This window comes from Musca autumnalis, unplaced genomic scaffold (assembly GCF_047663935.1).
Source record: "Musca autumnalis isolate F117 unplaced genomic scaffold, ASM4766393v1 scaffold_5, whole genome shotgun sequence".
NCBI classification, from domain to species: domain Eukaryota; kingdom Metazoa; phylum Arthropoda; class Insecta; order Diptera; family Muscidae; genus Musca; species Musca autumnalis.
The window spans coordinates 90,052,820-90,079,632 of NW_027412088.1; the positions used below are offsets into that span (position 1 = coordinate 90,052,820).

Sequence of the window (26,813 nt, forward strand, 5' to 3'; positions counted from 1 at the left end):
ATGGCACTATCGATAATATCGATTGTTATTTAAAAATGCAATATCGATAGATAGTTTTGCCTATCGATATTATCGGAATAAAAACCCCTAACCTGAAATAAATAGAAATTTCGCTACTTTTCGGTTATGTGTGTGTAAGAAAGTAAGTCCGTAGTCACACGTACAAATTTTTCGGTAAAATAAAATGTATTTTTTTAAATTTTTTATAAAATTAAAGCATTTGTCTATTCTCCTTTACATTTCTGTGAACTACTTTTGCATAATTTCAAGAAAATCATTGACATTTCCGCCATTTTTATCTCCAAATTAATGGCGACGACAACTTAACGATAATATCGATAGCAATCGATATTTTAAAACATTATATCGAAAATATCTAATGTTGGGAATATCGATGGTTTGCCAGCTCTAGACTAAAGGCTTTACCTAATTAATTGCGTGTTGTGTGTGCGTTCGAAAAAACAAAAACAAAATACATGTATTTCAAATTGACAACAAAACAAATACATGTATTTTGTTTTTGTTTTTTGAACGCACACGCAACCCGCAATTAATTAGGTAAAGCCATAAAGCTGAGTACACATTCAGCCCTATTCTGAACATTCCCATGGGAACTGTTTCCCATGGGAGCGAAATTTCCCATTCCCACGTTTTTCATATTCTCAACGACGTGGGAACAGCAAAACGTGGGAGCTGAAATTTCGAAATTAGTTACACCAAATTATTATAGCATACTTGCATTGAATTCGCGGTTTTTGAATTAGATTAGCAAAAGTACAACTCACTTAATTCAACAACCGTGCATTGACTTATGGATTTTTTAAGTGAATGGAGTCAACGATGTGTGGTGTTGTTCTAAGGCCCATACCTATATACGGACGTATACCCAGGGCGTGTGTGGTGAAAAAAGTAGAACACATGTATTTTTATGAGAACTACCGAAATACGTCGAGCGTATACTTTTTGTAAGTTGAACAAATCCAACTATGACAGAACGTTATTGTTTGTATGTGTGTATGTTTTGTATTTTAAAAACAAAAGCCCAACAAAACATGAAATACAATTCATTGGGAAGGAAAATTATTTGTTTTACGAATGAAAACATTTAAGTAAGTTACGGTCGCGGATTTGGTGTGTTTTAAATGTGATTTGGGACTCAACGTATTTGGGTAATACGGACGCTCAGAGAGCGTTGTTTTGGTAGGTTGGTGAAATATTTGTGTACGTCCCGTCGTTATTTAGGTTTAGCAGTAATAAGCACATTTTCTTCAGAATGTGCGAAGTCATGGTAGAACAAATATAAGGAAAGTTAATACTACAACAAATACAACTCGAACAACAACCACAAAGGAATTTGTTTTTATTTGTAACGTTACTGCCAGTTGTATTTGTAAACAAAACAAGGAAATGTCTAAAATTATTGGAATTTAAAAAACTAATAATTTTTCACATTTGGTTGAACATTTTGGTAAACATGAATGAAAATTCGTTACATTTTCAAATTTTATGTTTCCACATTATTCCACTAAATGCATAAATTCTCGCAGAAAGTAGAATTCTTGCAGAAAAGGTTAGGTTAGGTTAAAGGACGCGCAGCTGTCGTGTTGGACAGCCACTCCACTCGGAGACCTTATGGTCCATTGTGTTCATCCTATAGTAAGGGTAGGAGAAAAGAAAAGAAATAATAGCATATCGAGTTTAGAAGTAGGAAAAAGGAATAATTAAGTAAGTTAGAGGATAGTTGAGAATGATTAAGTAAGTGCTACGGATTGAGAGATTATTTGTAAGGAGAGAGAGAGCGAGTAAGGAGGTTAGCCGTATTAAGATGCTGTTGTTGTTGTAACAGGTTGTCTGCAAACAATCGTTTTTCCCTGTAAGGATGTTGAAACATTAGTAATGTTTGTGTGTCAAATTGTGGAGTGGGGATGTGGGGGTGTGTGTGGATTCGTGGATGAGCTGGGTTATTGTGTTGATATATGTGTGTATGGGATGAAATTGTGGATGTGCTGGATTATTGTGTTAATGTGTATGGGAGGGATGATATTATGGATTGGGATGCGTGTAGGGTTCTTGATGGAGCATGTGAAAAATTTGATTTGCTATTGTTCCGGGAGCTGTAAAAAACGGGCCACTTCCACTGGTCTTGTCCATAGGTCCACAGGGCGCAAATCTGTGGGCCTAGCTGGGCAAGAGAAAAGGTGCGCTGTGTTGTGCGGGCTTTGTCGGCAATTCGGGCACCTAACAAGGGTGCCTGAAACTATTCTGGCTCGATAACAGTTGAGAATAGTGCTCCATCCAGACCTTAATTGTGCCAGGATTGTTCTGGTCCGTCTGGGTAGGAGTCTTTCGCTGTCGGATATGGCTGGGGGGTGTTCATTAAGGACGATGTTGCAGCGGTATCTTACAATGCTTTGGGAAACCGTAAGAGTATGTATCTGCTGCAGGCCTGCCGCTATTGACGATCTGTTGACGTCAGATGGAACTACGTCTTGGATGTCCGGACGGTAGTGCCTGATGTCCTTCCGGATGTGGCGTGGAGGAAGATCCTGCATCACAGTGTGATGGTTGGGGTGACTTGGCAGATGGCAGGCCAGTAGGAACTGTCTGGCAAGCAACACATTATGTTGCCGTACTGACAGCATCCTAGTCTCCTCATTTAGATGATCGACACTCGACATCTGCACACATCCAGTAGCAATCCGAAGCGCACTATTTTGAACCACTTGCAGCTTACGCCATAGTGTTTTGCTCATGAAGGAAGTCCAAACTGGGGCGGCATAGCTCAGCACTGAGCGACTGATGGCCTTATATGTCGCGATGAGCGTTTCTTTATCCTTTCCCCAGGAGGTGCCTGTTAGAGCTTTCAGGATCTTATTCTTTGATTGGACTTTACTTTTTATATACTCGGCGTGTTTCGTGAATCTGAGAAGGTTATCAAATACAACACCTAGGATCCTCGGATGTTGTACCGTCGGAATTATTCTGTCGTCGACTATTAACCTGAGCTCTGTTCTCAGTTCACGTGTCCAGGAAGTAAAGAGGGTGGCTGTCGATTTCGTTGGCGAGATTACTAGATTTCTTCCATGCATAAAGGCTGATATGGTGGCAAGGTAGCTGTTGAGACGTGCACTTATTTCCTCGATATTGATTCCGGATGACATTATCGTACAGTCATCCGCGTAGGAAACCACTTTTACGCTGGGTGGTGGTGCAGGAAGCTTCGCAAGGTACGCGTTAAACAGGAGCGGTGACAGAACTCCGCCTTGCGGGACGCCCATCTTAATTTTGCGATACTTGGACTTGCGGCCTCTAAACTCCACATATGCCTGTCTACCAGCGAGATAATTGCCAAGCCAGCGCTTGGCAGTGTTGGGCAGTGTGGATTCCATGATGTCACCAATCAAGACCGAGTGATCCACTGTGTCAAATGCCTTGGAGAGATCTAACGCAGCGACCACAGTACGCGCTGGCGGTCGGTTTCGATTGAGGCCATTCGCAATATGTAGTGTAATCTCATTCAATGCCGTTGTGGTGCTGTGAGCTTTCCTAAATCCATGTTGATGGTCAACTGGTTGTAAATGTTCGGCGAGTGTTGGTAGCAGCAACGCCTCCAAAACTTTGGCCATTGGTGACAATAAGGAGATGGGGCGGTATGACTCTCCTAGATTGGCCGGTTTCTCTGGTTTTGGAAGCGGAATAACCCTTGCAACTTTCCATATCTCCGGAATTACCAGTTGGTTGACCGAGAGAGATAGAAGTTTCGCGAGAAATTCCGTCGCTGCTGGGCCGAGATGCTTCAGCATGACCATCGAGATGCCGTCTGGACCGTGAGCTTTAGATGGTTTGGCCTTGGAAATTACAGCTTCAACTTCAGTCTGTGTGAAGGAGCAAGGCGTTGGCTCACGTTGGAGTTTCCTTAGTTTTCTCAAGGTGGCTCTACCGGTCCTGTTCTGCTGGGTGGGATGAGCAACAAACTGTTGGCAGAACTTATTGGCGCATTTCTTGGCATCTGAGATCTGGTTTTGCTCGAATGAAATCGCAATATTCCCTTGGTTGGTCTTGTTTCCAGATAGACTTTTGATTGTAGACCATAATTTGTGCGAACCAGCATCGCAATTGTTTAAGTGATTGATCCACGTATCTCGACGGTGCTGGTTAATCAGAGAGTTAATCTCTACCGTCAGGGATGCAATCCTTTGGTCATCCGGGTTAGTTTGGCGAAGGTGGTCTCGCTGGTCTGCAAGGCGCGCAGCCGCAGATGGATAACCTGGTCTACATCGGGGAATTCGTCCGGCAGGGATATGACGCTTGGCCGCTCGGAGTATTATTTCTCTCAAAATACTCTCACCCTTTCTGGCACATGAGGGGGGCGGCAGTTGACTGATCTCATTGTCAACTTCATTCGTAAAGCCTTGCCAGTTGGCTTTGTTGTAATTGACGAATGTGCGTATATCTGGCTCCATGAAGTCGCTTGGCTTCTCCACCGTGATCACGATTGGTATGTGATCGGAATTTAAGGCCACATGTGTTTGCCAAGATGTTGTGGCTAGTAGCGACGAACTGACGATTGAAATGTCAGGGGAGCTGGAGCAGTTGGCCGTTATACGAGTGGGGAAGTCATTGTTGATGGCGGCGAATTCAGAGTCGTCTATCTGGTCTGCAATGCTGAGTCCCCGTTGGTCTGGGGCAAGTTGCGAGTACCAGGTCTCGTGGTGAGCGTTGAAGTCACCGATTACCATCCTACTATCTCCCACGAGCAGATGTCCAATTGTGGGATGATAGTTTGCCCCTATGCTATTGACGGGCGGGATGTAGATGTTTACAATCTCTAGTTCAATATCTCCAGTTTGAACAGAGATTGCCATAGCCTCAAGGAACTGGTCACGGGGATTTGCCGGAAGGTGGGCTAGCCGATAATTGACGTTTCGGTCAATTATAAACGCCAGTCCTCCACCATGGCTGCGCTGTCTATCTTGACGCAGGATGACGTAGTTCCCATGAGACCCGAGCCTGATATCGCTGGTTAATTTCGTCTCCTGAATGGTAGCAATAGGAATGTTATTGACATGCATATAATTGGTGATCTCAACAACCTTTCTTCTAAGACCATTGCAGTTTAACTGCAAGATCTTGAAGGAGTTGAGATTATCAGTTATATGATGTCGGAGTTGCTGTTGTTGTGGGGAGACACTCTGGTTTTGTGGCGAAGAAGCGGAAACAGCTGTGTTTGGTGTTGTTTGTGGCAGAGGTAACAAGCTGTTGCGTCCTGAGGATGTACTTGGAGATGCGGACGAAATGTTTTGCTGAGAGGATGATGTTGGTGTGCTCAAATTACTGCTGTTGGTGGTATTGCTCATTGTCGTTGATGTACTGGCCGCAGTGTTGTTATTTGTGCAGCAAGCTGCCACGAAGTTAGTAGACCAATGACGGATTGAGCGCAGATTTGTGCATCGTCTCATGTGGCACCAGTTTTGACACCCATTACATTGCACCGATGTAATATTCTCCCAGATGGGGTTACTGCAGACTGAGCAATGCCATATAGTGGGCGTTGCCACAGTCCGACCTCGGGATGGTGGTTGGTCGGCTGCAGGGGGAGATGGTTGAGGGCCACAGCAACTTGCCACGAAGTTCCTAGACCAGTCTCTATGACTGGCTAAACCAGAGCAGCGTCGAAAGTGGCACCATCCTCGACACTGGTTGCATTGCACCTGGACTAGGTTGCGTGTGATTCGTGTGTGACACACTGAACAGAATGTGACCTCGGTGGAAGTGGGGCCCGGATTCTGCTCAATGCCAGCTCTTATTAACAGGATATTGAGCAAATCGGCTGGCATGGTTTGCTCACCTGCGGGAAAAACGGTTTTGTACAGCTGTTGCTGAGGTGACAATCTCTGGCCGAGTTGGACTCGGGTCGTTCCGGAACGTAGATCCAATTGTCGCGGGAACGTAAGATGCTGTAGTTTGTTCGTGTTGAAGCCACTTCAGACCCTTGGCGAGAAGAAGCAGTGTTGTCGGCTCGGCTTGGCAGAATGTTGTCAGAGATGATAACGTATGTTCACCCATTGTTTGAACTCTCCTGGTCCTGAGCATTGGACAACGGCATAATAAGTGCTCAATCGTCTCTGTTTCTTCTTCGTCTTCGCATAATCTGCAGTAGTCCGTGGGGTCATCTCTATCCCATTTGCAGGTCATTGATCTTATCCTGCAGTGTCCCGTGATAACTCCAATCATTAGTTTTAGATCGGGTTTTCTCATAGAGAGTAGGGAAGTGGTCTTCCTTTTGGAGAGGTTGGGCCAGATTGCCTTTGATACCTTGCAGCCAGGTTCGTTATTCCAGATCTGACCAGCCTTCTCCCTGTATGTTTGTTCTAGGAGCCGCATGAAGTGACACAGGGGTGGCCTGATTGAGTTATCGATTTCGATGTCGTTTGACTCAGATCCGCGACGTGCCAGTTCATCCGCCTTTTCATTTCCCTCGATGTCACAATGCCCCGGGACCCAGCACAAGGTAACGATTGATCGTAGGGCCTCCAAAGCTTTCCTGCAGTGCAAGACCGCAGCAGATTTGATTGAATGGGATCTAAGTGATTTTAGGGCCGCTTGGCTATCCACATAGATAGTCACCGGTCCGGCTATATCCCCTTCCATGTTTTTAATCAATTCTGCTGCTTTCGTGACCGCAAAGATTTCGGCTTGGAAGACGCTACAATTTTCGCTTAGCTTGTACGAGATCCGTAAGTTGAGGGTATCGCTGTAGACGCCCGCTCCTGTTCCCTTTTCCATCTTGGATCCGTCGGTATAAATCTCTATACCGGGTAGAGGTAGGGAGTTGTGGGTCCAGGCTTCTCTGTCAGGTATCCGAACTTCAATGTCGTCGAAGTGTAATTGTGGTGATATATAATCACTGATTACCTCCAAACCCACCGATAGTCCAGATTGTCGTAAGATAGCAGCATGGCCGTAGTCGAAGTTACGCCATGAATTTAACTCCTTGAGTCGGAGAGCACTCTTTGCTGCCAACTCCTGTACCACGAGATTCATCGGATGAAGATCCAGTAATACATTGAGAGCAGCCTGTGGAGTGCTTTTCATGGCACCGGTAATTAGGAGAGATGCCGCTCTTTGAACGACATTAATCTTACGGAGAAGGGATGTCTTACTCAAAGCATTCCACCATACCAATGAACCATAAGTCAGAATGGGGCGAACTATGGCCGTAAAAATCCAGTGTATGACCTGTGGTTTCAAACCCCAACTCTTACCAATAGAGTTGTTGCAAGAATAAAGGGCTATAAGTCCTCTCTTGGCACGTTCCTCGACATTCCTTTTCCACGTTAGTTGGTGGTCCAGGATAATGCCAAGATACTTGGCCTCTAGGGAGAGCTTTAGGGCCACTCCATCCAGCGTTGGTAGGGTGAATGGTTTGACTTTTCTCTTGTTCGTAAATAGAACCAGCTCTGTCTTAGATGGGTTCACCCCAAGTCCGTTGTTGTGTACCCATCTTGATAGTTTGTCCAGAGCTCCTTGCATGAGTTCCGATAGCGTTTGTGGGAACTTCCCGTTGATCATTATGACCACGTCATCAGCATAAGCTACAGTCTTTATACGTAGTTGGTCAAATTCCTTAAGTATTTCGTTAATCACCAGGAGCCACAGCAGTGGTGATAATACACCTCCTTGTGGTGTGCCCCTGGTGACAGACTTCCGAATGGAGGTCTCACCGATATTTGAATTGATTATCCTGCCGCTAAGCATTCCATCGATACAATTGATCAGTGTAGTGGAAACACCTAAGTTCAAGAGTGAATTGTGGATGGATTCGAGTTTGACGTTATTAAAGGCGCCTTCTATATCTAGAAACGCTGCTAACGTATAGTTTGAGCCCATCATATTCCTCTCGATTAAACCAACGACTTCATTAAGTGCAGTCTCCACCGATCTGCCTTTGATGTAGGCGTGTTGGGCAGGACTAATAACACTGTTTCCAAGTTTGGACCTTATTCCTAGGTCAAGCAGTCTTTCTAACGTTTTCAATAGAAAGGAAGATAGGCTGATTGGTCTGTAGTTTTTGGGAAGCGTGTGACTTGACTTCCCCGCTTTGGGGATGTATGTCACCGTGACCTCCCTCCACAGAACCGGTGTGAACGATAGACGTAGACAGGCCCTATAAATATGATCCAGGTGTGGTATCAACACCTCCAATGCATTTTGTAGCATAGCAGGGAAGATACTATCTGGACCAGGTGATTTAAAGGGCTTAAAAGTGTTTATCGCCCAAGCTATCTTTGTGTGACTTATGATCTCCTCGATGACACTCACTTCCCCTGTGGCTTGGTTACACATTGGTGGATCGGCTGAGCGATCTGGTGCATCCATGCAGTTGGGAAAGTGGGTTTTGGCCAGGAGATCCAGAGTTTCTAGACCGGAGTTAGTCCATGTGCCATCATCCCGCTTGATACTGCCGATGGATTTAGGGTCCTTCGACAGTACTCTACGAAACCTGGCTACATCCTTTACTCCCTCTATAGACTCGCTAAAGCAGACCCAAGATCTGCGTTTAGCCTTCTTTATTTCGCTGTTGTACTTATTGAAAGATACCTTGTAGTTCTCCCAATCTGTGGACAACTTCGTTTTGTTGGCTTTATTGTAGAGCCTTCTGCTAATCTTCCTGAAATTAGCCAGATCTTTCGACCACCAGACCGGTTGACATCTTCTGCCTGGGTAAGTGAGTGGGCAGGCGGTCTCATAGCTGTCCACCAAAACCTCTGTCACGTGATTCACTGCACTATTAACCTCTGTGGCTGTTTGGGGGTATCGTGATACTCCCAGCTTGGAGCTTACTAGTTCATTGAATTTGTTCCAGTCGATTTTCCGTGGATTTCTAAATGGTGGCTGTCGAATGCCATTAACAGAGACTTGGAAGAATATCTTCCGATGATCCGAAAAGGAGCACTCTTCCGATACCTTCCAGTCACTGATAATAGATTCGTCTTTATTAGTGAGGGTTATGTCTATAACCTCCCCCCTGATTCTATTTTGAAAAGTGTATTCATTTCCCCTGTTGCATATTCTGAGATTATATTTTAAGATAAAGTCGAATACGGACTCACCTCTGGCATTTGTGTCTCTGCTGCCCCAGTGGAAATGGTGAGCATTGGCATCACATCCTAGGATGATGAGGCAAGTGCTACCCATCTCTTTGACAAGCTTCTCCACGTCATTACCCGGTGGGTCAGGGCTCTCGAATGGCAGTTAATGGACGAGAATATGGTGGCTCCATGGGAGCTGCATTCCATCCTTACAGCCGTAATATCACCTCCGCTGAAATTAGAGAGGAATATTAGTTTAAGACTCTTCTTAGCAACTACACAGGTTCTTACCTTGTCCCCGTTGGATGTGGCGAAGGTGGTGTAGTTGCTATCGTTTAACCCAGCAACCTTATTCTTGTATAAGACGATGTCAACTTCAAACTTCTTGAGGGCTAGAAGAAGTTCAGCAGCAGCCGCTTTGCAGTGATGCAGATTAATCTGCATTATGCGAAGCGGCTGCTGCCTCCGTTCCTCCACTACTTTCGTCCTAGGCGGAATCTGATCCATCCTAGACCAAAGTGTAGTTTGCCCTCACGAATCCTTAAGTACTCTTGCCCCTGAGTGTCTATTGACACCCTGATGGCAACACCTTATGCGAAGCGGCTGCTGCCTCCGTTCCTCCACTACTTTCGTCCTAGGCGGAATCTGATCCATCCTAGACCAAAGTGTAGTTTGCCCTCACGAATCCTTAAGTACTCTTGCCCCTGAGTGTCTATTGACACCCTGATGGCAACACCTCCATTTTCCGGATTGTGGCTGACAAAATTCCATGTGCTGTTCCGGAGATTGGGGTTTTGTCTGCCGAGTATGGTCAGTATGCGCGCGGGATCCACAGGTGGAGGTGGCACCCAAGCTGACAACACTCTTCTGAAGGGGACCTCGTTGACCCCAACGACTGCCAATTGACATCCCTCCCAGAGTTCGCCAAGACCCTCTATCGTGGAAGTGAGGAAATCCAGAGATTCCCTATTTTCACAACAGATGACCCTAACGCCTCTGTATGGAGCGGCACTGCCAAATTGGGTGTGTTTAGGAGGTTCCCCTTCTCCTGCGAACACGATGTCACGCAGACGAGTTTCGATAAGTAGCCATCGATCCTCTCTGATTATCCAATCAGGGTCAGATTTATCGATGACCGCTGCTCGCAACTCATCCGGTACCATCGGTCTGCTTGTTCTTTTTCCCCTGCTGTTGGTCTTGAGATGGGAACTGGAAGATTCCTTGTGGCCCAAGTTAGCTTGTGAGGCTGAACTGGCTGCGGCATCTTTCCTGTTCCCAGTCTTAGGGCAACCGGCTGGGGAGGTATGAATAATGGGTTGTTGACCTGAAGTGGGCCTCTTAGCACTGGGGAGTGGCTCCTCCATTGACCTGTCTCTCTTCACCGCGATTTTTGGTGAAGATGGATTGGGCTTGGTAGGTGCTCCCCCAGGTGCGGAGACCGGTGTTCGGTCGGACTTCCCAGATTTTGAACTCTTATGATGCGTCCCCTTCGGCTTGGCTGCCTTCTTCTTTGAGGTTTGCCCTGTCTGTGTGACGGGACATCCCTTTGAAGAGAGCTTTGAGGTCGAAGGAGGCGAATCATTTGATGGTTTACGGATCATGTCAACATCGCTCCCAGTTTGGCCCTTGGGGGCTGTGGGAGTCGATGTAGGCATTGACCTAACCTCTTCGTTTGCCGTAATAAGAGAAAGCTTGCTTGGGGGTGAGATCTTTCGATCTTTTTCACTACCTTGAGATTAATCCTGATCAGCTTGCATTCTCTCAGCGTTATAGATGAGGGTTCCCTGTCAATGAACTTCCTGAGGAAGTGCATTGCTCTGTGGTACGCCTTCCTCTTTTTGGCCCATTTACTAGCAGAGCTATCTGAGATGGTGGGAGCTTTTCCGGCCGGTATTTTGGTCGGAGCTCCTTCCTCAACAGCAGCCAGTCCTTTTGAGCCAGCAACATCGGCTGCGGCCGATGGTTGGGTAGCTGGTGCATCGGTTGGTCCAGAGTTCATACAGGTGGCTGCTTCCACTGAGGTCGAGGCCGACTCATCGTTGACTACAGTCGCTGGAATGACTGTGGTGTTCATTTCGTCATCCGATGAGCCGTCCTCGGCCCCAGTAGAATAGCCACCCTGACTGAGACGCAGGGCCAACGTCTGCTCCAGTATCTCCAGGAGTTTCCGGCTTTGTTCAGCCAAACTGTCAGTGACAGCTCCCAGAGTGGGTACCTTAGGTCCGTCCCCTCCCGACACTACCGTCCCGTCAACCGTTGGCTGGGTTGCCCCAGACTTGGTATTAGATTTTAAATCTGAAGAATTGTCCTTAGGCATTGCATTGTTGTCATCAATCGGATTAGTTTTGGTTGTTTTTTTGTTTAAATTTTTGCTCTCCATACGTCATAGATTTAGTGGGGGAAGTGAGGTCCCCCATGGCATAGCCCTCCTGTACCATGGCAAGGACATGACAACTAAGCCAATACTGCGTTGAGATGCCCAGGTATCAACGAGGCTCCGTTCTAATACAGTTGGTACCCTAACTGCAAACCTTAGAACACCGATGGGCACGGTTTCGCCTGACACCCCGGCGTTAGGGGGTCTCTAATAAGTAGGAGACCGCTACTTGGATAACCTTTGGTCGGTCACAGTTCCCCAACTAAACACTTCCAGGGTGTTGAGTGTGGAAACTGTGACCTTAAGCCCCCGCATCGCGTCAAGATTGTTATCCCTGGCGAGGGAAATCAAAGAAGCACATGTTTATTAGGGCTTTATTTTTTTTTAATTTTAACAAAATACCTCACATATTAGGTGTGTCTTTTTACGTAATAATTTGTAATAATTATTACGAAATGTTACTAAATGCTGTCTTTTTACACAAAAGTTCAGTAAAAGAGAGCGAAATGAGAGAACAATGTTGACAGTTGTTTGCTGAGAAATTGCTAAAAGTTGCTGAAAGAATTTTTCCCAGCAACATTTAGCAAGTTCGATCAGCTGTTTTTTAATCATCTGCTAATGGTCAGCTGCTCAATGTTTATCTTATTTTTGTGGAAAAATATTATAAATATTACGATTCAGCTATATTTATTGATTGTTTTATTAATATATTAATTATTTTTATTTATTTTGCTAAAAATTGAAGAACTTTTTCATTGCTTTGGAGCATGGTAGAACAAATACAAGGTAAAGTTAATACTACAACAAATACAACTCAAACAACAACCACAAAGGAATTTGTTTTTGTTTGTAACGTTACTGCCAGTTGTATTTGTAAACAAAACAAGGAAATGTCTATAAATTATTGGAATTTAAAAAACTAATAATTTTTTACATTTGATTCAATATTTTGGAAAACATGAATGAAAATTCGTTACATTTTCAATTTTTATGTTTCCACATCATTCCACTAAATGCATAAATTCTCACAGAAAGTAGAATTCTTGCAGAAAAGTTTGGGGTCGCTGGAAATTCATAGAAAAAGGAGAAGCTGTTTCAATGTTTTGTTTTAGAAATCAGAGCACATGTTTATTAGGGCTTTATTTTTTTAAATTTTAACAAAATACCTCACATATTAACAAACGTTGTATCGCCTCCACAAGCGGGGATTTTCTGCGCGGCTTATCGTTCGAACTTGGAGGAGGTTACATATCATTGATATGAAGAAGTCCTTCTGGGAAATGTTTTTTTCGAATGATATATTTTTTTCTCAAAAAATATTTGTCCCTAATGTACATCGAAATATAAATAAATGTATAAAATGTCATATGAAATTTGACACTAACGTTACAACCCAGTTCAGTCAGCTGTGTATTGCTGCTACCTTCTCTTATTCCAACATGGCTTTGGAGTTAGTTTTCCTTTCATGCATTGGCGCCAATGTTTTTGTTTTGGTTATTAACTGTTATCTTACTAAATTTTACTAAATGCTGTCTTTTTACTTTTTTCTCTATTTTCGTATCAAAGAGTAAAATCTCTCTTACTCTCTGAAAAGAAGTTACTGAATAATTATTACTGAAAAAGTAAAAAGACACAACTAATGTCATATGAAATTTGACACTAACACTACAACCTACATAGTTCAGTCACAGCTGGGTATTGCTGCTACCTTTTCTTGTTCTACCATGGTTTTTTCATCCTAAACGTGTATGTTACCGATAAAACTTGTAACAGTTAGTAGATTCTTGCAGTACTGGAACAGACCATGCGTTTTACTACGAAAGGTTCGTGTGACGGCAAGAATTTTTACAAAAAAAAGGCTATTAATAGGTTTGTCCTTGTACTTTCTCAGTAAATATTACTCAGTAACTTCTTTTTAGAGAGTAAAGCATTTTATACTCTTTCAAAGGAAAAAATTAAAAAAGTAAAAAGACAACATTCAGTAAAAATGTTCAATTTGATTAGTATTTACGGTTACGATATTTGAATATTTTAAACTTTTGACAACTGCCCAAAGCTACAAAATGTTACTGAACAATATTCCTTCAGTAAAAATTATGAATTCTCAGTAACAAAAATTTCAAAACAAGTCTCAATTCATTCTCATTTACTGAACATTTGTGTAAAAAACAACATTCAGTAATAATTTGTGATAATTATTACAAATTATCGAGTACGCAGACACACTTAAAGCGCCCCATACACTATCAAATTTTGATGTCAACATTTGTAGTAGTATGTGTACATTTTTCAAAATATGAGAATGTGTGTGTGTATTTTATGGATTGAGGAAAATCAAAATAGTTTTGATTTTCAGAATGAAACCCAATCAATCCGATGAATAGGGTTTATTTTCAAAATTGTCAAAAAGACATTTTGAAAAAGAAAATATTGTTTATGGGAAGAAATAAAAAATAAGTAAGTTCATTCGTTTTTAGAGGACAATTTGAAGATCTCGGTTGCAGATTGAATGCTTTGCTACACACTTATCAAGCACACACGTACAGAAGGAGTTCATCGGATGGACAAGCCAATTTGATAGTCTATGGCCCGCTTAATGTTTGCTTCATAATGACGTGGAGCTGACTGAAAATATTCATATTTTGAATTTATGTTCTGACTTTTGAAATTTGTTTGGAAACTTGTAAGTTATAAAATTACATTCTTGGAAAAACTTAAGCTTTCCCGTCGAAAATGGAATACACGAAAAACTCCTAGAAACCACCTATATCCCAAAAAGTAAAAAATGGAGTATGTAACTACACGATATGTAGTAGATCATCTATACATTCTATACATACAACAATCCTTTTCGGTCAAGAAATATCACCAAAAACCCATCACATATTAAACAATGAAATTCACAGTTCTTATATTAATTTGTTAATTTTTTTGTACATTGGTGACTTAACTTATGTATATGTTATATAAATAAAACCTATGAAACAACGGTATACAAATTGGCTAAATTTGCTGCGATTCTGCTTGTATGATACGATCTATATCATCAACCGCATATACCTTACGACAGCTTTTCTTTGCATTATGTGATGTTGGTTTTATTGAAGATGCATTTGTTGCATTATAATTCTCCAGGGAATTTGTAGAATTATGTCCGCTATTATTACTTGATGGCTTTTCGAACAAAGTATGACAATATTCCGGAGATATTGACTCTAAGAATAATATTCGGTCTTCGATATTTTTTAAACGTTGATGAACACTTTTTAGCTCATTGTCGCGTATATTCAAATAGTCCTCAATGTCACGTGTTCTTTCTAGCAACGCATATTTAATGGGATTTATTGTCTTGGCAATTGGTTCCTTCTTTTCTTGTTTGATTTTATGCTCCTGTTGCGATTCCATTAGATTGTCTAATGTCTCCAAATAATCCTGCCGCAATTGTGGTCCCATTTTATTTTCAATTTGGCGAACTTTTAAATGACATTTAGAATTTTCCTGTTTTATTACAGTTCCACTGATGCGGGCACAAGAGGTAGTTTCTTCGCTATCATTGCCAGCTATGTAGTTTGGATTTATATAGTCCACAATGTTATTGATATCAATTTCTTCACGCTTTCGTTCAATAAAACTTTGTATGCGCCTATTAATTTCAGTTTCGCTTGCGGAAATTTGAACAAATTTCGATGGTAGTGTGTGGTCTTGTATGTCGCATAACTTTTCATCAAATGTCTCCGCCTCCGTGGATTCAACACACATTGTAAATTCATCTCCTTCATATTTTTCTTTCCGCCATATTGGTACACGTTTCTTTAGCTCATCGATTACGACGGCAATAGCATCTAGAGATGATTTTGTATGTGTAGATGATATTCCTATAACAACGTTAGCCTCACCAATTGGCACAACACCAATGCGATGATAAATAACTATATTACAAATATCGGACCAACGGAATCTCAGCTCTCCACATATATTTTCCATTTCTCTTTCGGCCATAGTTTCACAAGCCCCAAATTCCAATGATAATAACTTTTTTCCGCCCAGCGAACCTCGAGTGGTGCCAACATATAGGGACGTAGTTCCACATGCATCCGATGATGCAAAGTCTGTAATGGAGCCAATGTCCAGAGACTCTCGTGTTAGCAACAAGTAGTTCATATTTACTTTTTCTACGTCGGTAAGGTATCTAGGAATGAAATCGCAATCAATATGTTTAGTCAAATGAAAAACTAAGGAGGGCTTACCTGGAATTCTTGACGCTGCTTCAGATCAAAAAAGAAGTTTCCACTTTTTATATGTTGTTTGTTTGTCTTCAGCTCAGACTCAGACGACGCAGAGAGCAACCTTATATATAGCAAAGATGAATATGGAGCAAGTTGAATGAGAAATGGAGTTTTGTTTAGAATACGAAGAATTGGAGGACGTGCAAATTAGAGTTGTATAGTTCATAAACGGACTAGTTCAATTGAACGTTTCATTGAACAGATCGTATGAATTAGATTAGTTGCAACAAAGCAAAATTGCAGAACACATGAAACCGTGTACATTAGTTACTTGAAATTATGTGTTTTTCTCAAAAAAGGCAAAGTTTCATGTCAAAATTCCATTGAAATTACTCTAGTTTGGCCCGGGACGTAGCAATGTCAAAAAGAAACATAAAAAATCAATTTCATTTCACAGTTTTTAATTTAGTTTTGCCAGCGTTCGAATTTTTCTTCTGTTTTTCGTCCATTTTTTTCTTTATTGTGAAATAATCGTTAAACAAAAGTCGAAAAATCAGTTCTACCACTTTTTACCTGCAGAAATTTGTGTGGTACCCTGTGGTAGAAGAGAAAGGCATATGTGCTCTCTCGCTCTCTTAAAAATTGCTGCCAGTTTTACCACTTTTTGGGGTTAAGGAACGCTTTGTAGGTTAAAAATGGTAACCTCAGGTAAGTAAAGGAACACAGCTTATAGTTCAATAGCTCACTGACCGAAAGATCCACGAAGAACGATCAACGAACGATTCACAATCTAGTTCACATGTCATTCGCATATGAATAAAAGATTCGTTCCAGAACTAAAAAGTTTTTAAAATCTTTACGACTTTACACATTTTACCCGAAAAACCGTTCCCGTACACAAAAAAGTTGTAAAATGTTCGCTTCTCTTTAAACAAAAAAACTTTTTACTCGACAAATTTGAGCGTGACAAAAATAGGACTTACTGAACAATATTCCTTCAGTAAAAATTATAAATTCTCAGTAACAAAAATTTCAAAACAAGTCTCTCAATTCATTCTCATTTACTGAACATTTGTGTAAAAAAACAACATTCAGTAATAATTTGTGATAATTATTACAAATTATCGAGTACGCAGACACACTTAATGTTTGCTTCATAATGACGTGGAGCTGACTGAAAATATTCATATTTTGAATTTATGTTCTGACTTTTGAAATTTGTTTGGAAACTTGTAAGTTATAAAAATTACATTCTTGGAAAAACTTAAGCTTTCCCGTCGAAAATGGAACATACGATAAACTCCTAGAAACCACCTATATCCCAAAAAGTAAAAAATGGAGTATGTACCTACACGATATGTAGTAGATCATCTATACATTCTATACATACAACAATCCTTTTCGGTCAAGAAATATCACCAAAAACGCATCACATATTAAACAATGAAATTCACAGTTATTATATTAATTTGTTAATTTTTTTGTACATTGGTGACTTAACTTATGTATATGTTATATAAATAAAACCTATGAAACAACGGTATACAAATTGGCTAAATTTGCTGCGATTCTGCTTGTATGATACGATCTATATCATCAACCGCATATACCTTACGACAGCTTTTCTTTGCATTATGTGATGTTGGTTTTATTGAAGATGCATTTGTTGCATTATAATTCTCCAGGGAATTTGTAGAATTATGTCCGCTATTATTACTTGATGGCTTTTCGAACAAAGTATGACAATATTCCGGAGATATTGACTCTAAGAATAATATTCGGTCTTCGATATTTTTTAAACGTTGATGAACACTTTTTAGCTCATTGTCGCGTATATTCAAATAGTCCTCAATGTCACGTGTTCTTTCTAGCAACGCATATTTAATGGGATTTATTGTCTTGGCAATTGGTTCCTTCTTTTCTTGTTTGATTTTATGCTCCTGTTGCGATTCCATTAGATTGTCTAATGTCTCCAAATAATCCTGCCGCAATTGTGGTCCCATTTTATTTTCAATTTGGCGAACTTTTAAATGACATTTAGAATTTTCCTGTTTTATTACAGTTCCACTGATGCGGGCACAAGACCAAACAAATGAATTTGTTTAGAATACGAAGAATTGGAGGACGTGAAAATTAGAGTTGTATAGTTCAGAGTTGAGAGTTGACTAGTTCAATTGAACGATTCATTGAAAAGATCGTATGAACTAGATTATTATTAGACTGACGTTAATTCGCTCTCTATTCGTTGTTCGACCCCAAATTACGATATAATTACTTAATTTCCCATACAAAATTTTGAGAACGAACAACGATTTTTGTACATTGTTCAATTTAAATTACTCTCAGAACTACGATAAAATATGAGAATATGGAGCAAGTTGAATGAGAAATGGAGTTTTGTTTATAGCCCGTTTCCACGGTACGTCGTTCGTTCTCTATTCGTTGTTCGACCCATAACTACGAATAAATTACTTATTTCCCCACACAAAATTCTATGAACGAACGACGATTTTTCTACGTTGTTCGATTAGAAATAATCTCTGAACGACGAATAAGTATGTCCCATCCCTAACAAATGAGAGAATTTATCGAAAAAATTAATTATGACATGTCTAAATTCAAAATTGAAAAATTTGTTGAAAACACGAAAATTTTTAGAAAAAAAGGAAAAAGATGCATGAAAATTAATGAACTAAACATTTTATATAGATGCAGAAGGAAGATGGTTGTGTTTCCTTCTTAATTCCACACACATTTCTGGTCCATTAGTTTAAAATCGCGTAAAAAATAGGAAACAAGAAGGAAACAAATAACTGAAAGTCTGCATACACAAACATTGTTTTGACATGTCTCTTTCTTTTTAATTTTGAAAATAGAAACATATAAAAATATATTGAAAATACAAATATTATATTATGGACAAAATGAATGAAATGTGTATAGTTAAATATAGAAGATACATTTGAAGGAAAGTCTATAGCTTTTCATATTCATTTAATGTATATTTTATGTGTTTTCGGTTCAAATTTTCGTGAAAACAATGAAAGTCCCAATTTACATTAGGCGAGTTTACTTGCGGCAATTGTCAGTTTGTTGGTGAGAGAGGGGGCTGAGAGGCAAAGGGTTACCATATGCCTCACCTCTCTCTCCGTCAAACTGACAATTGCCGCAAGTAAACTCGCCTAATGTAAATTGGGACAAACAAAAATAAAGGAAATTTTGTTTATGTTTCTGTTAATTACGAATGGTGTCGTGGAAACGGGTTAATTCGTGTACGTCGTTCGACAGCCGAACAATGTAATTGAAATGCTCGTGTGAACATGACATTAGAATACGAAGAATTGCAGGACGTGAAAATTAGAGTTATATAGTTCATAAACGGACTAGTTCAATTGAACGATTCACTGAAAAGATCGTATGAACTAGATTAGTCGATATCATGATGAAATAAATAGATCTTGGTCGATATAGTTCATTATAGCTTTGTTCCTTTACTTTTTTAATCGTAAAAGTGGTAAAAGAGAAAAGTGTCAAAATTGCTAAAAATTGCTCCCTCATGAACATTTTTACCAGAAAAGAAAAGGAAGGGAAAAATAGTAGATCTGGTAGTCCCGGGCCACACTAAGAGTAATTTCACTGAAATTTTGACATGAAAGTAAAAGAAAATGTAAAATAAAACGGTCTGTTTGTTTCATACGAATATTGCAACAAAGCAAAATTGCAGAACACATGAAACCGTGTACATTAGTTACTTGAAATTATGTGTTTTTCTCAAAAAAGGCAAAGTTTCATGCCAAAATTCCATTGAAATTACTCTAGTTTGGCCCGGGACGTAGCAATGTCAAAAAGAAACATAAAAAATCAATTTTATTTCACAGTTTTTAATTTAGTTTTGTCAGCGTTCGAATTTTTCTTCTGTTTTTCGTCCATTTTTTTTTATTGTGAAATAATCGTTAAACAAAAGTCGAAAAATCAGTTTTACCACTTTTTACCTGCAGAAATTTGTGTGGTACCCTGTGGTAGAAGAGAAAGGCATATGTGCTCTCTCGCTCTCTTAAAAATTACTGCCAGTTTTACCACTTTTTGGGGTTAAGGAACGCTTTGTAGGTTAAAAATGGTAACATCAGGTAAGTAAAGGAACACAGCTTATAGTTCAATAGCTCACTGACCGAAAGATCCACGAAGAACGATCAACGAACGATTCACAATCTAGTTCACATGTCATTCGCATATGAATAAAAGATTCGTTCCAGAACTAAAAAGTTTTTAAAATCTTTACGACTTTTACACATTTTACCCGAAAAACTGTTCCCGTACACAAAAAAGTTGTAAAATGTTCGCTTCTCTTTAAACAAAAATGGCACTGAATGTCGCTCTCTTTAAAAACTTTTTACTCGACAAATTTGAGCGTGTAAAAAATAGTAACATGGTTGCCGGCGTCTGATTGTCTGAACGCCGACTTTGACGTTTGTTCTAGTTTTCTTTTTTGACGTATTTTCCATTTTTCCGTTCCCGAACTATTTCAAAAAACTTTTGTGTGAGAAAAAAATTTTTTACAGTTCTCTCTTTTACGGATTTTTACTATTAAAAAGTACGGGAACGAAGCTTATTTTTTAAATCCAGTTTTCAAACGCTTAATATTGACAATAACAAGTTGGCCTTGGTTGGTGTTTAAAATAATGATATAACATCAAAGGTATTTAAGAAAATTAGAGGGTCCATATTTCGGAAATTAAATACCTCTGAAAAATGATTCTTTAAAATCTAGTCTTTCCAAACTTTAAAATGATACGAATACTGCATTAGTTGAATTAAAAAAAAAATAGATTTAGGGGTACATATGGAACATTGAAAGTCCATATCTCGGGAAAAATGGATCTCAGCACAACCACAACTTGGTTTTTAGAATCTAGTCTTTAAAATGATACCAATATTGATTTGATTGCTTTTTAAAAGAAGTATGTACGACAAGGTGATCCGCGATCAGCCCATAAACTTGTCTCAAGCCATCGATTATTGTGGTGTATCACTTCAAATGCCCATGGCATACAATCCCACGGCAGCGGGTTCTTTCGTACCGGATTGGCTCGGAACCACACAACATCAGCGTTCCGGACAGCGGCTGCCCGATCATGAATACTCACGTAGGGAGCTTCTCACGAGTGAGTTGCAGCTCACTTGTCACGTCTCGACCTATCACAAATGACAAGGGAGGAGCGAAAAAAGTGAAGAGGGGTTCACAAGTTTGAAAATTGAAAATAGTGCCGCATTTTGTGAACCCTTGAAAATATAATTTGCGTTGCCATATCGTTATTTTATTTACAAATAATTTTGCAATAATTAAATTCGAAATTTTTCTATAAAACATTACATTATTTTAAATTAAATTAATATTTCTAAAACGAAAAATAATTTTTATCAACAATGCACTTTAAAAATACTTGGTAATTGATAAAAAAATATTAAATGTTTGATATGTGGCAACATCTGTAACAGCAGTTTTTTTTTTTTTTTTTTTGACAGATACATACATACATATGTAAAAATTGTTTATTTACGCCCGAAGAATTTCTGCAATTTGCAAAAAAGTGAACAAAAACCGTTTAAAGGTCATTAAATGGCAAAAAGAAATGAAAATGTTTAATATTGCATTTGAACGCTGAGGAATACATAGAAACCCAAGCAAAATTTTGTGGAAGTCGTTCCATGCGATGCCAATATCTCACTGGATCTTTTGTATTAGTTCAGATGAAGTTGTGAAAGATCCCATTTTCAGCATTTGGAAGGAATTTCAAGAATTGTAAATAAATACAATACGTGAAACATCCGGTCTTTTCTCCAGCAATAGGACCAATTATATGAACGCTAAGTACAATTCGTGAAATTCGGATCCTATTCAACATTTGAACCAATTTCATGGATTTTAAATACAATTTCTCAATTTTCAAGAAGTTTAACCCTGCAAAAGGCTATAATATAAACATGCCCTTTTTTATGAATTTAATCCTTCCTATTGTGGCTTGTTCGTGGAATATGCCATGCCAAGGTGGTGGTTAAGATACCATTCCACTGGGTTATTGAAGATGCCATCCAAAATGATTGGGTCTTTTAGGGGTCACAGTATTGTAAAAAGAATGGGCGAAGGTGGTAAAAAGGTGACATATAACTTGCACTCATGCTTGAATAGAATCTTTGGCATCGAATATTTTGCTGGGAACCTTAGCGAACAAAGAACAATACAAAGGCACTTAAGATATGTCACTTATCATCTTGAGTGGCCTCAAAGTTTGGAAGTACCTACAAAAAAAAAAAAAAAATTAGAAAGGTGTTGCTCCTGATTGGATCCTCTTCCATTCCTGTTTTCATCATATGATTCTGAACCGCTTCCCATATCTGAAAAATTTTGGCCAACTTCAACTCCACCTCCAAATTACGCCAAACTCGATTGAGGTCTTCCTTGCTTCATTGATACACGTATGAACATGTATAGTTGCCAAAAGAATTTCTAATTGTTTTTTATTTGTTACCTTAAAGTAAAACACAAATAAATACAATTGATTATCATTACAAAAGATTTGTTTCTTGTCGATTTTTTCTATAAAAAATGTCTATAGATACATTTTTTTGTTCAACTCACCTTGATTTCTGTGGTGAGAGAAAATTGCCTCACATTCTCACTTTTTTGACATTTATGATAGCTACTTTTCTCACGAACGTGAGTTTTGTTCTCCCTTATGATGTTTATAATAAGGGAGGAGGCGAGAGTGAGAAAACTCACGGTGAGATGATGTTCATGATTGGGCTGATAATTTTTGTTTGTGTGCGGTGGAAGGATGCTAATACGTGCTATATATGGTTAGCAATTAATTTTTGCATAAATAAAACAAACGCAAATAATATTTTAACAAGCTTGGTTTTTTATTCATCTTTTTTTGTATTTACAAACAAAAGCAACAACACATACATTCATCACGAATAATAAGGTAATTTGTTGGAAACAATAACAGAAAATTTACTAAAACAAAACAAAAAGAGAATAGAATTTTGGAATGATTTGGAACAGAATTACAAGAGGTAAAAATTTTTGAACAATATAACCACCTTTTTTTGTATGTATTATTATCATTTTTATCATCATCAGAGGAAACACACATTTGATTTGATTTCATAATACAATTTGCACATGTTCTGTGAAATAATTAGTTGTTAATACATGATTTTTCCTTTACTTATAGTTTAATAACATTATAATTGTTTATGTATATTTGTTTATTATTAAGTGGGAATTTTAAATTAGATGCAATAATACTTAAGCTTTGCCGCTAATGGCAGCTGAACCTTGTTTTTGATTTTCATTATCCTTTTCAAGTTGTTTGCCCAAGTATTCCCTGGAATGGTGGAAAAGAAACAGATTAGTTTTATATAACAAATTAATATATAGTTTAATCATACCAATTGTGAACCATCAATTTTTGTACAGCCAACAAGGCTTCATAACGTACATTGGGATCTTCATGGCCCAACAGTTGCATCACAATTTGTTTACCACCCAATTGTTCCAAAACGCTAAAAAGGTAAAAATGTTTTATTTCAATAAATGAATACAAATAATTGTATAGCATTTTTTCAACTTACTGTTTTCCTCTGGGATAGTGACGCACATATTCTCCAATATCATAGCAGGCAACAGACAAAATTATGGGATCCTTGGAGGTTTCCAAGAGATGTACCAAAATGCGCAACAATTCGTAGTTCTTTTCATTCAAACGTTGGGCATTTTCACGCCAGAATTTGGCAGATTTGTGTACAGGTGACCATTCCAAACGGGCACTGCGCAATTCAGTGGCATATTCATCGAATGAAGACAAATCTTGTACAGAGTTTTGTAATTTTTCTGTCAAGAATTCAACATCGGCAGAGATGTCTTCGTCGTCGAAACGACGCTGTTCCAAAATGGACAATTGTTTCAAGACTTTGCACTGAACCATGGCAATGCAGTGTTCCTTGGCAACTTGGGAATCAGTTGGTTTTTCAATCAAGTTGCGGAATACACCCAAGATGATGCGGGTAACCTTTAAGAGCAGAAATATTTCATTTAATAATTAATTGAAGTTAATAAATAATTGAAGTTAATAAAAAATGTTTACCTTTTCCTTGGCACAATCGTTCAGGATATCAGCCAAAATGGGGATGACAGTGAATTTGTTCATTTTTGTGGCCAACAAGGGATTGAAGGTCAAAACCCACAAACAGAAGACCAATTGATATTGGACCTATAATAGAAATTACAAATAAACGTCTGCTTTATGAATAGGATTTTTTCACATTTTTTACTTACTTGGAAGTTAACACGAGATGACAAAATGCGTACCAAAGTACTGATGCCATCAACACTAACGAAAGCAAAACGATATTCGTCAATACGCAACATCATTTGGAGGCAACGAGCCACGGATTGAATATATTCATTTGACTGTTGTAAGAATGAAATATTAGAAAAAAATAAGGTCAAAATTTGCAGCAAAATTTAATGTTGGTTTGTTAGTTGGTGTTATTTTTATAAAAGAAAACGTAACAACTTTTGTATGGCATTATACAAGTCAGGTCAATGGACCAAAGTAGATAAAAAAACATCCCAAAAAAAGATGGAAGAAATTTTGAGTTTTATTTTCAATGAATAAGACAGGGCCACAACAACATCAACAGCAACAAAAACAAAATTAACGGAAACAAAAATGCGAGGTATGAATGTAAATATGAATGAACTGATATGTGTAGATAAGATGACCACATTCAAGTTATTTTTGAATTGATACGAAATAATTCAATTCAATGTATTTAGCTCGCAATTCGAACCCATCTGGCCCATGAAAGCCAATTACAATATGTATATGAATTGCTGATCGCGAAAAAAGTAGTCCAAGATATAAATTAAAAAAATAGCAATCGACAATTTTTATTACAAGAGATTTTTACGAAATAGGGGTCTATGGCATATACGAATAGGTAGTTCTCCTTGGAGACGAAGTTTTTGTAATTAATCCATTAAAACACCGTCGTAATAGATTATCATTTCAGCCTTACTTGTTCATAGACGTCTCTAACTTATTTTTGTTTAAAAGGAAGACAATTGGGGTCGAAAATGTGGTTATTTACTTCATAATGTCCCCCTAATATGTCTTCTTTTTTGTAAAGAGTAATGACCGAAAAATTTACAATTTATGTGAGATATTTAACTTAAACAGAATTTTAAAAGAAAACATATTGTGCGCGCATCCAATTCTTTTGTAAGCTACCGAACTTACAAAACGATTGGTAAGGAATATATACACCACAGTGATAACTTTGAAACGATGTGAAAAACTGCCCTCCATTCCATTGTGTTTGGTGGAGAGGAGCATTTAAAACATATTAGATTATTAGTATGCCTAAATGAAAGTTATTTTATGATAATGCTACCAGTTTTGCATGTTAATGCGCATATTTGTTGCAAAAAAGCCCACTACCGTTTTGCCTGCCGCTGCAGCCTCTTCACGATATTTCAAAAACTCAACCAGATCAAGGTGACTGGAGTTTCCCTTATCATGGCCATTAGAATGTATAATTATTGTTTGTATTCTTTTTGACAGGGCAGTCATCTCACTTAAATATTTTTTGCACTTATTTTTTGGTTTTATGTTACGTTGTTGTTGGGACGGATATATTTTGCAGGATTGGGGGATAGAAAGAAAAATACATATAAGTTTATTTACAACGTGTTCTAAAGGGAATATCCAATTATAAAAAACGAAAACACATTTCCTATTATATTGAAGCATTGAAGAGCGTATAATAAATATTAGAATGTAATTTAGAAAAATTTATGTTGTGTCGAAACAGAAAAGAAAAGCTGATAATCAAGTTTGAAAAAAAAACCTTTTTCCCCTCAGATTAATTTGGAGGATTTAACGTTTTTCTTCCCATAGGATATTCCTTTACGGAAGTATAATTTTTAAGACAACCAAAATATTTATGCAGAGCGGCAAACTAATTATGTGTCAAGATAAGAAAGCACTACTCTATAAGAACCCCCTTCACATATCTCTAAAAAAAAATAACACCACATTCAGCAAATTTGAATTTGATTGCTCTCACCTGGACGGTCAATTGATCTTTCAAGAATTGCAAATAGAAGTTCAAATCAGATTTTGGCATCATTTCATGTCCCCAGCAGGCCAATTTAGCCAAAATACGCGATGACATATTGACAATGAAACCATCTTGACGATTCAACAAATTCAAGAATGGTCCCCAAACGCATTCCTTGCGCTTGGCACAGTATTCATGGAAAATATCAACACGAGCACGATCTTCTTGCAATAAGTCATCAATCATAACCATAATGTATTGAATGGTTGAATCCTTGGAGACATGAGACAAAAGATTCAACAAAGTCTTAACAGCTTGGGCTGGATTTGATTGCAAGTAGGCAGCCTTTGAAGTATCCAAAGCACTAATGCATTGATAGTCTTCTTGGGAAATCATTTGCGATTGCATGTATGATGCCCAGTTAATGGTTTTGGTGCGGATATCAGCTGCCTGTTGCTGCAAAACAGATGTTGCAGCAATCATATCTGGAATAAAGAAAACAAAGACGTAATTCATCGTCATTATAGTATATGTACATCGCTACGATAATAATAATGATATATACACTAATTTTCACATTAAGGCCAAAAATACATGTCATCAGTATTGATGTTTCATTTCATTTTGCACTTTTCAACTTACCAATGCCCTCTTCGGGCATTTTGATTAAATCCGCAACGTCAGACATGGCTACTGCTTTGTTTTTTCTTATTTTTTCCTAAAAAATTCAATAAAATTATTTCACCAATTCCGTTGGAAAATCGCAGTAGACAAATTTTTTACCCTGAATTCAGCTGACAGTTGGTCTTGTGACTTGTGATGACAAAGTAACGAGTATTTTGGGTACAGAATAACAGGTACTGACTACATATAACTGACATTAAATGATGTTACGGAAATTAGTGGCAAACGTAACGTATTAGCACGTTTTAATTTTTGACAACAGCCCAGCAAAAAGTTTGCTTTCCGCTGGAGTACATCTTTTCCTAT

The 26,813-nt window shown here is 38.7% G+C and overlaps 2 protein-coding genes across 3 annotated transcripts; both read right to left on the minus strand.

Annotated features, from left to right (window-relative positions):
- Positions 1-14,317: 14,317 nt before the first annotated feature.
- LOC141405265 (molybdopterin synthase catalytic subunit-like) lies at positions 14,318-15,887 on the minus strand. The gene is made up of 2 exons (XM_073989378.1): positions 15,717-15,887; positions 14,318-15,658 (listed from the first exon to the last, which is right to left on the minus strand). The coding sequence occupies exon 2, from the start codon at positions 15,628-15,630 to the stop codon at positions 14,473-14,475; it is 1,158 nt and encodes a 385-aa protein (XP_073845479.1). The 5' UTR covers positions 15,631-15,658; positions 15,717-15,887; the 3' UTR covers positions 14,318-14,472.
- A 6,702-nt stretch (positions 15,888-22,589) lies between these two features.
- On the minus strand, positions 22,590-26,769 carry VhaSFD (V-type proton ATPase subunit VhaSFD). 2 transcript variants are annotated; one of them, XM_073990385.1, is made up of 8 exons: positions 26,607-26,769; positions 26,466-26,541; positions 25,830-26,308; positions 24,034-24,168; positions 23,843-23,968; positions 23,331-23,767; positions 23,148-23,261; positions 22,590-23,083 (listed from the first exon to the last, which is right to left on the minus strand). In XM_073990385.1, the coding sequence occupies exons 2-8, from the start codon at positions 26,509-26,511 to the stop codon at positions 23,005-23,007; spliced, it is 1,416 nt and encodes a 471-aa protein (XP_073846486.1). In that variant the 5' UTR covers positions 26,512-26,541; positions 26,607-26,769; the 3' UTR covers positions 22,590-23,004. The 2 variants fall into 2 exon arrangements, with proteins under 2 accessions (XP_073846486.1, XP_073846485.1); XM_073990384.1 differs by having other exon boundaries at positions 26,466-26,625.
- Between the last annotated feature and the right edge of the window lie 44 nt (positions 26,770-26,813).